Below are 13,281 nucleotides of genomic sequence, written 5' to 3' on the forward strand. Positions count from 1 at the left end.
TCCTAGAAATGTTCTCTGCAGGTTGGGCCGGGACAACTCTAGACGTGTCTCCATTTCTAGTTTATGGCCATCACGGGGGGGGACACCATGGCTAACATTGATCTCTTGTGTAGAATAACAATGGATTTCACACGAAGGGGGGGGGGAGGGGGTGGTAGGCTTTGTCATCTTCCCAGAGTTACTCAGACCGCGATTTCCTCCATTGGAGGCCATCACCGAGAGCTCAGTTCTAAGGGTTTCCTGTACTCACAGTCCTGCTACGCCTTTTTCCTCTTTCCATGAACCAAATCCCAGAAACCTGTGGAAGCCAGAGGAGGCGGACGTGGGAAAGTTACAGGAGCTCTGGAATATTCCTGAAAATATCCAATCTGATGTTTTCCGTTGTCCGCAGAGCTAACCATCAGACTTGGACTCTCTGATGGCTCTACTGGTGAGGTAACACGAGAGGGCCAGCTGGGCTTTGGACCCCTTAGCTCCATCCGCATTGTGGCAAGTAGACGGGACAAGTTCTGGTTGCCAACCCATTGGGTGGAGACATCTTGGATCCATCTGAAGTCTTCTCGTCAACCTTAGTGGGATTTGGTTACAGGATTATTCTTTTGGGAATATTTTACAATCTTTTGAGGATCTGTTTTTACCAACCCGGGCCTGGCTATATAAAAAAAGATGAGGATTGGGCACTGATTCTTGGACACGTGGATCAACCCGGGCAACTTTCACACTCTGTGCCACGGCTGGGACAATGCTGAGGCTCCTCCCCGTCCTGGGTCTCCTGTTCAGTTCTTCGCTTCCAAGAAGAACAGGTAAATTCTCAATTTCTGTAGGAACGTTAAACTTTGTTCATAGTGGATGGGTTTGACTGTTATTGAGTGGACTATACAGAATGGGCTGGATTCAAGAAGCAATTGCGCCTGTGTAACCATAAGTTACACAGTGCAATTGCTTACTTGCCCCGGCGTAACGAATGCTCCTGATTCAGGAACCTCGTTACGCCGACTGCAGCCTAAGATATGCGCGGCATAAGGCTCTTATGCCCACATATCTTAGGCTGCAATCTTGCGATGGCCGCTAGGTGGCGTTCCCGTTGTGCTCAGCGTATAGTATGCAAATTGCATACTAACGGCGATTCACAACGTTGCGCGAGCCCTGCGTACGCAATTTACGTCGTTTCCGTACGGCGTTTTTTGCGTAAGGCTGCCCCTGCTATTAGCAGAGGCAGCCAATGTTACGTATACCTGTCGTTCCCGCGTCGCGAAATTTACGTAGTTTGCGTAAGTGATTCGTGAATGGCGCTGGACGCCATTCACGTTCACTTTGAAGCAAATGACGTCCTTGGGACGTCATTTGCCGCAATGCACGTCGGGAAAGTTTCCTGACGGAGCATGCGCTCTACGATCGGCGCCTAATTTAAATGATTCCCGCCCCCTACGGGATCATTTAAATTGCGCGCGCTTACGCCGGGCATTTTGCTGGCGTGCCCACGCAATTTACGGAGCTACTGCTCCGTGAATCAAGGGCAGCGCAGTAAATTTGCGGGGGCGCAGGGCAAAAACGTTGCCCTGCGCCTCCATAAAAAAAGCGCAATTCTACTTGAATCCAGCCCAATGTGTATTGGGTTGAAAAGGTCAGGCGCGGGCAAGATAACTGGAATAAGAAATGGGCAAATTTTGGCCATCCTGGTGAAGTACATTGAAGTCAATGCCAAAGATTTGGTGGTTTTTAAAGCGGTGGTTCACCCTCCATAGCAACATTTTAGCATAAAATGAGGCACAGTAGCGCGAGCTACAGTATGCCTGTCTTTATTTTTTTAGCCCCGTACTCACTGTGCAATCGTAGAGACAAGATTCCGACTCCCCGCGGGGAATGGGCGTTCCTATGGAGAGGGAAGGTGATTGACGGCCGGCTCTGGCACGTCACGCTCCCCGAAGACAGCCGGAACAGGTCTCGGCTCTTCACGGCGCTATATGGCGCCTGCGCACAGACTATGCGCAGGCACCGTGAAGCGCCAAGTCCTATTTCGGCTATCTCCGGAGAAGCGTGACGTGCCATAGCCGGCCGTCAATCACCTTCCCTCTCCATAGTTCCGCCCATTCCCCGCGGGGAGTCAGAATCTTGTCTCTACGATTGCACAGTGAGTACGGGGCTAAAAAAATAAAGACAGGCATACTATAGCTCGCGCTACAATGCCGAATTTTATGCTAGAGGAAAAAAAAAAATTTTTTTTTATTAATAGGGTGAACCCCCGCTTTAAGGGTGTTATAGGCTTTAAAGGGGTTGTAAAGGTTAATTTTTTATTTTTCTAAATAGGTTCCTTTAAGCTCGTGCATTGTTGGTTCACTTACCCTTTCCTTCCATTTCCCTTCTAATTTTTTTTTTCTTTGTCTGAATTTCTCACTTCCTGTTCCTCCTCAGTGAGCTTGCCCCCACCATCCGAGCCGTTCTGACTGGGGGTTAGTCAGTGTGCTCGCCCCCCTCCCTTGGGACTACATACAACGTCTCCCCACAAGGGATGTAGGTACATTTTTTTGTAGATACAATACCCCAAATAGCTTGCCCCGGGAAATCCTATTGTACCATAATACATCTCAGGGGATGTTATATGTGTGTGATTGGGCAATAACACAACAACTTTACTAAACACACTTGCCGGATATCGGCATTCCTTTCCTCACGCTGTGACAGCAAAGAGCCAGTAACCAGCAAAGGGGACATCTGCACTGATTACAGTATCATTGTAGCTTCAACAGTGCCCTATCAGTGCCAATAAGTGCTGCCAATCAGTTCCCATCAGTGCTGCCAATCAGTTCCCATCAGTGCTGCCCATCAGTTTCCCATCAGTGCTGCCTATCTACTGCTAATCAGTTCCAATCCTGATTGGACAGTGAAAGGAGATGCAGCGGAATGATGAGCTCATCTCTCTGTCACTCTGCACTTTCTTGGACTGCAGCACACGTGATTGGCTTCTTGTGCTTCTTCCCATCCCCCCAGTCTAAACTCTGCTGGACAGAGACTACCAGAGGCTGATATCAGGTCAAATTCAGTTTTTTACACATCGCTCTGCCTGCCCCTATACTACCCTAGCCCACTCCTCTACTGCCCCAGCCTGTCTATATACTACCCTCGCCTGCCCCTATACTGCCCTAGCCTATCCCTATACCTCCCTAGCCTGTCCGTATACTACCCTAGCCTGTCTTTATACTACCATAGCCTGCCCCTATACTACCCTAGCCCACTCCTCTACTGCCCCAGCCTGTCTATATACTACCCTCGCCTGCCCCTATACTGCCCTAGCCTATCCCTATACCTCCCTAGCCTGTCTGTATACTACCCTAGCCTGTCTATATACTACCCTAGCCTGTCTTTATACTACCATAGCCTGCCCCTATACTTCCCTAGCCTGTCCCTATACTGCCTTACCCTGTCCATATACTACCCTAGTCTATCCATGTACTACTCTAGCCTGCCCGTATACTACCCTAGCCTGTCCCTATACTACTCTAGCCTTTCTATGTACTGCTCTACCGTAGCCTGCCCCTATAGTACCTTAGCCTACCCCTATAATACCCTAGCCTGTCCATATACTACCTTATCCTATCCATATACTGCCCTAGCCTGTCCATATACTGCCCTAGCCTGTCCATATACTGCCCTAGCCTGCCCCTATACTACCCTAGCCTGTCTATATACTACCCTTGCCTGCCCCTATTCTACCCTAGTCTGTCCATATACTACCCTAGCCTTTCCCTATACTACCCTAGTCCACTCCTATACTGCCCTAGCCTGTCTATATACTACCCTAGCCTGTCTATGTACTGCCCTGCCCTAGCCTGCCCCTATACTGCCTTATCCTACCCTAGCCTGTCTATATACTACCCTATCCTGTCCATATACTACCCTATCCTGCCCCTATACTTCCCTAGCCTGCCCCTATACTGCCCTAGCCTATCCCTATACCTCCCTAGCCTGTCCGTATACTAACGTAGCCTGTCTACATATGACCCTAGCCTGCCCCTATACTGCCTTAGCCTGTCCATATAGTGTATCACCCTGTCCATATAGTAACCTAGTCTATCCATGTACTACTCTAGCCTGCCCCTATACTACCCTAGCCTGTCTATGTACTGCCCTGCCCTAACCTGCCCCTATACTGCCTTAGCCTGTCTATATACTACCCTATCCTGTCCATATACTACCCTAGCCTGCCCCTATACTTCCCTAGCCTGTCTATATTCTACCTTAGCTTGTCCATATACTATTGCTCCCAACTGTCCCTGATTTCAAGGGACTGTCCCTGATTTGGAGCAATGTCCCCCTGTCCCTCATTCTCCTCATTTGTCCCTCATTTTTGTCTGATCTCTATAGTTGCATATAAAATGCACTTTTTATCTATCAAAAAGTGTTTTCCAGCACTAAACCTTTCATTTGATTTCTAAATTGCTGCATTTGTAAATTCCAAAAGCCAAATAAAGGAATAGTAGTGATAAAAAAGCACTTGTGGGTTTTACCAATATAGTTTTTTTTTGTACAATCCTCCTTTAAGGGGGAGTGGCAAGGGGTGTGTCCTATGCCTGCATACTTTTGCTGATAGATGTCCCTCATTCCCATTTCAAAAAGTTGGGAGGTATGCATATACTACACTAGCCTGCCCCTATACTACCCTATCCTGTCCATATACTACCCTAGCCTGTCTATATACTACCCTAGCCTGCCCCTATTCTACCCTAGCCTGTCCATATACTACCCTAGCCTGCCCCTATACTACCCTAGCCTGCCCAAAACTACCCTAGCCTTTCTATATACTACCCTAGCCTGTCTATATACTGCCCTAGCCTGTCTATATACTACCCTAGCCTATCCATATACTACCCTAGCCTGTCCCTATACTACCCTAGCCTGTCTATATACTACCCTAGCCTGCCCCTATACTACCCCAGCCTATCCATATACTACCCTAGCCAGTCTATATACTACCCTAGCCTGTATATATACTGCCCTAGCCTGTCTATATACTACCCTAGCTTGTCTATATACTGCCCTAGACTGTCTGTATACTGCCCTAGCCCGCCCCTTGGAATTTAACATAATGGTATGTCATATAAGTTTGCACATACTGTATATATATATAAGGTGCTGTTGCCTGTAAATCGGACTTCCCGAGAAATAAAATGTTAGTTTTAATTATCTCGATATAAAATAATGGATATTCTTGTGTTTTGGCAAAATAATCTATACAATATAATACAAATACAATAATCCATTGTGGTTTGTCTCCCGCAGGGGCCGTCCTCGATGTCACGCTGCTGTCCGTTACCTCCGACCACCGCCGGGCCAATTTCACGTTATCATGCATCACCGGAGAGCGGGAAATGCGAAGCTCGGACTTGAGCATTGAGCGGGATAATACCATTGTGAGGATCAATTCCGCGCCCCCCCACACCACGCTGCACAAGAATGAACTGCGGGTCAAATTCCCCGCCAAGGCGTTGGTGGGGGTGTTCTTTTGCATCGCCAAGGGGCCGTCTGAGCACACCAAAATCCTCTATCCCTACAACAACCCCTCTGGTAAGTCTCAATGTTGCCATGGCCTGTACCCACACGCCCTGGGCGCAATCGTTTACTGTAGGGATGGGCGCGCCTTCCTTCCATTACAAGGCTGACAGGCAGGGCCACTGATAAGGCAGTACAGCCAGCCCTCCTATACTGGGCCCGGGCCCCGCCAGTTCATCAGGGGGGCCCATTCACTTGCTGAGCAGGAGGGCTGGTTATACTGGCATTTGTGATTGTTGGTGATCCCTCTGCAGCACTGCTGTCTTGTCCTCCTCTCCCTGCCACCAGCTGAGCTGCAGGGGGATTGGTTCTGTTATCTGTGCCCCCCTTCCACCTGCTGTTTGGCACTCTGCCCCTCCCCCTCCAGTCCTCCTCTCCCTGCCACCAGCTGAGCTGCAGGGGGATTGGTTCTGTTATCTGTGCCCCCCTTCCACCTGCTGTTTGGCACTCTGCCCCTCCCCCTCTTGTCCTCCTCTCCCTGCCACCAGCTGAGCTGCAGGGGGATTGGTTCTGTTATCTATGCCCCCCTTCCACCTGCTGTTTGGCACTCCCCCCCTCCCCCTCTTGTCCTCCTCTCCCTGCCACCAGCTGAGCTGCAGGGGGATTGGTTCTGTTATCTATGCCCCCCTTCCACCTGCTGTTTGGCACTCCCCCCCTCCCCCTCTTGTCCTCCTCTCCCTGCCACCAGCTGAGCTGCAGGGGGATTGGTTCTGTTATCTATGCCCCCCTTCCACCTGCTGTTTGGCACTCTCCCCCGCAGCGCTGTCGGCTTCCCTCCTCTCTCCTCCTGCCAGCAGCTGGTGAGGGCACACAGGGGGAGTGCTTCAGAATGGAGAGCAGGGGGCCAGTAAATATGTCTTATTTTCCAGCTGCTTCCCTTCCTGAACAAACACAGTTTACCAGTCCCTTCCCTTCCTGAACAAACACAGTTTACCAGTCCCTTCTCTTCCCGAACGAACACAGTGAGCAATTGGCACCGATCACTCGCTGTGTCATTCACCCCTGAAACATAGTAAACCATGTAAAGACCAGCACTATCTCGCTTGTCAAAATCACTGCCGCTATCACTACTCCTGTCAGCAGGGCCCCGTACAGCCTATATGACAGCAATATGCTGCCTCCTCCCCGCCTGTCAGATGCTCACTGAGGAGCGATCCAAGTGAGGACTGCTCTTCAGAGAACAAAACACATGTAAACGAGTCCTTATTTTTTTTTTATTATTTGTTATAACTTACATTTTTTTTTTTAAATAAAAAAAATTAGAACTTAAATTTTTTTTTCATTTTTTTTTTTTTTACTATGCTTCAGTTTGTGAATAAACGGAAAGCCTCAGAAAGCTTCCCATCGAACGCTCAAAGCTCCAAACCCAAAAAGGGTATGGACCTTCTTTGGTACATTTGTCAAGTGAATGGGCCGCCCAGGGCGCCCCGGCCACTGGTGTTCATACTGTCTTGTCTCTGCAGCAAGCAACTAAGTGTCAGCATCAGCAGGCAGCCGCCGCTCCGTTTGCACATAGTGTCAGAGGCGCAGCAGCGGCAGCGGCGGAGGGCTGTGTCCCAACTCCCGAATGAATGGAAGCAACCAAATATTCATTTGATGGGCGCTGGTGAGGATGCATTGATGGGCACTGGTGAGGCTGAATTTGATGGGTGCTGGTGAGTCTGAATTTGATGGGCGCTGGTAGGCTGAATTTGATGGGCGCTGGTGAGGCTGCATTTGATGGGCGCTGGTGAGGTTGCATTTGATGGGCGCTGGTGAGGCTGCATGTGATGGACCATGGTGAGGCTACATTGATGGGCACTGGTGGGTAGGGTGCCCACGTGTCCCGGATTGCCCGGGACTGTCCCGCAATTGACATGTCTGTCCCGGGTACCTTCATTCCGGGACAATACAGTGTCCCGGAATGAAATAGAAGACACAGCCACCCCCTACCAACTAACAACTACATTTTTCCGGAACTGGTTGTTAGGGCCGGTGTTCTGCCGAGCTGGTTCCTCCTATCGATATGGTTCCCTCTGGGGTGCGCAGGCGCAATCCGAGCCTACGGAAAACTCCGAGCAGGAACAGCTGTTTGTCAGCTGTAGACGCCCCCTCTCCCGATGCCTGATTATACACTCTATAGTACACGCCGCTCTATACAGCAAGGGGCGCATGTGATATTGACCAGTGATTTTTTGAGGATGTTTTTTCTCAATAAAATAGACGTCTCACATCCGCCCCTTGCTGTATAGAGCGGCGTGTATAAGCAGGCATCGGGAGCAAGCTCGTCTAAGCTGACAATCAGCTGTTGAGGCTCTGAGATTTCCGTGGCCTCCTACTGCGAAAGCGCCGCGCCTGCACAGTTGAGGCAGGAACCTATCCAATGGAGGAACCAGCTCGACAAGACACCAGCGCTGCCTGGCATCTTGCAACCAGTGACAATTTACTCTCAGACAATGAGACTGGGAGCGAGGCCTGCGTCTAGTGCAGCACTGCTGTCCCCACCCACCTCGGCACCTCCTCCGGCACCCAGCAGGGACTGGTGTGATCTTCACTCTCCAAATAGTGACCCCACTCCTTTCCTTCTACGCACGTGGCTCATGCAGAGGGAGTGACAGCAGCACTGAATCTGGCGGCAGGCTATGGGTGGCAAGCGGCACTGCATCTGGTGGCAAGTGGCACATTCACCTGACAAATAACCCGCCGCCAAATTCCCCATCAACCCCGAGACTGCATTCCCCCCCCCATCTTTTTGTGGTGAAGGAAGGTGAGAGAGGGGGGGGGGGTGTCCCTGAATGGCAGTTTGGAAATGTGGTCACCCTACTGGTGAGGTGCTTTTTATGGGCGTTTCATTAAAAAGGCGAGGTTTACATGGGCAGGGAAAAGGGGGTGGAGTCAGGGGGGAGCCAGGTTTTGCCTAGGGTGTCAAAAATCTTTGCACCAGCCATGGGTCTTGGACCTCCAATGCGTTTAGCAGACATGAGTTTTGCCGCGCGTTTTGTGACACGCTTATCACGCATAGTTTCAGTTTCAGATTTTTATATCTTTTTTTTTTTCGTTCCAGGACTTTATTTGTTTTTGTAGTTGGCATTTGGTATTCAATTGTTCTGTTGAGCTCATTGGAAATGATTTTTTCTTCAATGAATGTCTATTGAAATGTTCAAAAAGCATACAGATACAGAGTTGCGTGGATCTGATCAACCAAGCAAGGCTCAATATTTGTACAGGATATGAATGATACAACGTGAATGTACAGGATATGAATGATACAATGTGAATGTACAGGATATGAATGATACAATGTGAATGTACAGGATATGAATGATACAACGTGAATGTACAGGATATGAATGATACAACGTGAATGTACAGGATATGAATGATACAACGTGAATGTACAGGATATAAAAATGGCACCACGGATATCACATGGATAGCAATTTTATGTAAATAACGTGATATGCAGAAAGTAGGCGTTTAGCAGTCCAGCATTCCTTGGCATTAATCCTGAATTGTTGAGTAACCACAGAATAAGCTGGTCATAAGGCAGGGCTGGACTGGGACAAAAATTTGGCCCTGGACTTCATCCAGACTGGCCCACTTTGACAAGTCTCTCCCACAGCGGCCGGACAACTCCCGCCCCCCCCCCCCGGTCACCAACCCCCCCTCCCCCTTCACTAGCCACTAGCCGTTTTACTTTATTAGAGTAGAACGGCTGGTACTCTTATAGGCATTACCAGTGGGGAAGCTAGACATTATTTCACCCGGGGCAAAGAATCAGTTCGGTGCCCCCCCCTTATGGGACAAGATTAGGTAGAAGTGAGAAACCCCCAGGCCATAGCTGTTGAGTCAGCTGTCTGTCGTCTCCCCCCATGCTCCTCTGGTCCTCCCCCTGCTTCTTTGTTCCCCCCAGGTGAGCGCTGTGGCAGGGAGAGGAGGTGAGCGCTGCCGGAAGGGAGAGACAGAGGAGCGGAGGGGGGCGGCAGTCCGCTGTCACTAAAGCCGGCCCACCAGGAAACTCCCTGTAGTCCCAATGGTCAGTCCATCCCAGTCATAAGGCACTGGTGGATGCTCACCAAAAATCTGAAAAGAGTAGATCTAGGAGAAGAGAAGGAAAAAAAGAGAGAATAGAATGAGGAATAAGAAGAAGATGAAGGTTAAGAGAATGGAGAAGGGAAGGAAAAAAATTGAGAATATAATGAGAAATAAGATGAAGGTTAAGAGAATGGAGAAGAGAAGGGCTACAACCAAAGGAGGAGTCCTCCAATGGTCCTCCATTACAGGTGTAGAAGATGGTGGTTGAAGTTGGATGATAGGCAAAGGTTCATCCATGGGGCCCAAATTACCGTACTTCAAATTTCAACATTTTGCCTTTTTTTCTTTATGTTGACCATAGTGCAAGTGATATATCTCTTCACCTCTTGGTGAAGGCCTGGCGACTTCCAGGCTGGAGCGCAGCGTGACAGTTCGGATGACGCTAGTCACGTCTCTGACGTCACGCTCCGCCCCTACACGGCGTACAAATATCCTTCTATGCTGACACTACGTGTCGATAGTTTCCCCCCCCCCCCTACAGGTTGTTTATAGTCTAGTGCGATCCAGCTATTTACTGCTCGTTGGTCTCCATTACATGTTTCAAAGTTACATAATGTTTATTTGGGCCCGTCTTGCAGATACCTTGTAGGTTACTTTATAAGAGATCAATTCACTTTCATCTCATTGGCCAGCCCGAAGGGTCAAGCCTCACATGACAGGTCACATGATTACCTGACACACATAACATTATACATATTTGTGTCCACGTTCTACAACCTTAACGTTGTTTTTCATACAATTTTATTACATTTTAACATACATCACTTCTCTAGTTTTGTAATTTTTAAACAAACTCCATATATATGTTATGTTACATGACAAATCAACCCGGAAGTGATCTCGGATTGGGTGCATGCCCAGGAAATGGTTTGATGGGGTCATATTTTATATTTAAGCATGGTAGCAACAGCAGAGTGTACCCCAGATGATGCAAACTATTGCGAAACGCGTCGGGACTCTGCTGCTGCCATGCGCCACCTTTTATTGATGCCTTTTGTCTTCTTCAGAATTGTAAGTGTTTTTAACCGTTAATAAATTTCACCAGTATTACGGTATTACACTATGAGACTTCGTTTTCTTTTATGTGCTTTGGATACGGTTTGACCTCTTGGGAGTTACTATCAAGACGTTGCCACCCCCCTCCGCTCTGATTTAAAGTGATGTGTTCAAGCCATCGTTTTCTCAGTGTATCCGGATCCGATTGATGTGGTTCCATCAACTCATATAACAGCCTATATTGACCCTCTAGGCGTACGCTTAACAGGGTTCAATATCTCTGGTAAGCCTCCCCTCCTGGTGGTGGTCATCCCTTCACATTTATTTATTCATCTCACCGTGGTGTTTCTAATTGTTCGTCACAGGAGACCATTTCACAGACGGTGTTCCTTTCCAGTGATTCCCTGCTTTTGGATTTATCATACATGGACTTTTTATTTGTGTTCACATAGTTTTATGATTCAGTTCACTTTAATATTTCTATCAATATCACTTTCTAGCGCCACTTTTATTGTTTTCGACTTCCAGGACTTATTGGGATTTTTTTTGTATTGTATTGGAATACGTTACGCCGCTCTAACTTTGGGCGCAAGTTCTTTATTTAACAAAGAACTTGCGACCTTACCCCTACGGTGTAGCTTCTGTGTTGCGGCATAAGGCCGTGTAATTCAAATGGAGATGTAGGGGGCGTGTTTTATTTAAATTTCCCTTGACCCCGCGTTTTTTACGTTTTACTTAAACGGCGCATGTGCCGTCCGTAAAATCTCCCAGTGTGCATTGCTCTAAATGACGTTGGAAGGACGTCATTGCTTTTGTCGTGAACGTAAATTACGTCCATCCGTATTCGCGAACGACTTACGCAAACGACGTAAAAATTTCAAAACTCGGCGCGGGAACGACGGCCATACTTAACATTGGCTGCGCCTCATAGACCCAGGGGTAACTATACGCCGGAAAAAGCCGAACGCAAACGATGTAAAAAAAAAGCGCCGTCGTTCGTTTCTGAATCGGCGTAACTCCTCATTTGCATATTCGTTGCATAATAATACGGAAGCGCCACGTAGCGGCCGGCCTGGAATTGCAGCCTAAGATCCGACGGTGTAAGACACTTACACCTGTCGGATCTTAGGAATATCTATGCGTAACTGATTCTATGAATCAGTCGCATAGATACGACTGGCAGAACTCAGAGATATGACGGCGTATGAGGAGATACACCGTCGTATCTCTTTCTGAATCCGGCCCAGTAACATTTTTTTCTGGAACCCCCAAAAAAACGTAAAAAAACTGTTTAAAACCAAAATTTCGGCGCAGTCTTTCTCTTTTGTTGTTGTGTACAAGTTTGACCTAAAGACACAACATTACATTTTCATTATTTTGAGCGTTGATTTAAAAGTATTCTTTAGTAAAAACTTTCCTTTAATCAGCATTTCCCCCGGGAAGATCGCACATAAACCGTTCTCTTGTTGTGATGGGTGGCCTTCCTATTGCGTCTTCCCTTCTCTGATTGGGTTTTCCTTCCTCTTCTCGGGGGTCTCTGGCTTGTAAAGTAGTTCTGAGACGGTATCGCCGCCGGCCCAAGAGAAGATAAAGAGTGATAATCGCCCCACTGGCGGGTTCTCATCGAATTCCTGGTTAACTTTTCGAGTGCCAGCCAGTGAGAGTTCCTGGAGGGCGACGTCTTCGGAAGACGTTTTTCTGGTGGACTTCTCTGATAGACAAAAGGGTCCTAAAGGCAGGAAATAAACAGAGAGGGCGATAAGGAATCTCACTGGTGAAAACAAGAGGAAGTCTCGTGTACAGCAGATAGACAGAGATGTCTGGAAGCAGCCAGAATGTAGACAATAACAAAACATGTACAGTACAATGATTACTGAGTTTTCAATGCAGCGCTTTTTATATTTTACAAACTTAAAGCGGGAGTTCACCCGAATTTTTTTTTTTAACATTAGATTAAGCCCTGGTTTACACTGGGTACGATTTGGTACGATTTGAGATGCGATTTGACATGTCAAATCGCATCTCAAATCGGCAGCATTTGCTGGCAATTGTCGGCAATGGCACTGTCCTAATCGGCGCTGCACCGATTTCAAAAAGTAGTTCCTGTACTACTTTTTGCGATTTCGGGCCCTGATTTACATTGAACCCTGCACAGATGTCTCTTAAATCGCTGCCGAAATCGCGGCAAAATTGCGGCAAAATCGCAGCCGCGAAATCGTGGTAAAATCGCGATTTTACCGCGATTTTGAATTCGCAGCAGTGTGAACCTAGCCTGATGCTCATTTTGTGAAGGGGAATCGGGTGTTTTTTTTTTCTAAGCAGTACTTACCGTTTTAGAGAGCGATCTTCTCCGCCGCTTCCGGGTATGGTCTTCGGGACTGGGCGTTCCTATTTGATTGACAGGCTTCCGACGGTCGCATACATCGCGTCACGAGTAGCCGAAAGAAGCCGAACGACTGTGCGGCTCTATACGGCGCCTGCGCACCGACGTTCGGCTACTTTCGGCTACTCGTGACGCGATGTATGCGACCGTCGGAAGCCTGTCAATCAAATAGGAACGCCCAGTCCTGCAGCCCATACCCGGAAGCGGCGGAGAAGATCGCTCTCTAAAACGGTAAGTACGGCTTCGATTTAAAAAAAAACTACCCGATTCCCCTTCACAAA

The 13,281-nt window shown here is 48.2% G+C and overlaps 1 protein-coding gene across 3 annotated transcripts in view; it reads left to right on the forward strand.

The window, feature by feature from the left end:
- Positions 1–256: 256 nt before the first annotated feature.
- TIE1 (tyrosine kinase with immunoglobulin like and EGF like domains 1) overlaps positions 257–13,281 on the forward strand; it is an 82,970-nt gene continuing 69,945 nt past the window's right edge. For 2 of the 3 annotated variants that reach the window (XM_040360867.1, XM_040360868.1), the window contains exons 1-2: positions 257–803; positions 5,278–5,562. In XM_040360867.1, coding sequence (XP_040216801.1) covers positions 743–803; positions 5,278–5,562 — 346 coding nt within the window. In that variant the 5' untranslated portion in view covers positions 257–742. Of the gene's footprint in view, positions 804–5,277; positions 5,563–10,622; positions 10,901–13,281 lie in introns of those variants that run through there. The other variant, XM_040360869.1, reaches the window with a different exon arrangement.

The sequence above is a fragment of the Rana temporaria genome, chromosome 7, assembly GCF_905171775.1.
Source record: "Rana temporaria chromosome 7, aRanTem1.1, whole genome shotgun sequence".
NCBI classification, from domain to species: Eukaryota; Metazoa; Chordata; class Amphibia; order Anura; family Ranidae; genus Rana; species Rana temporaria.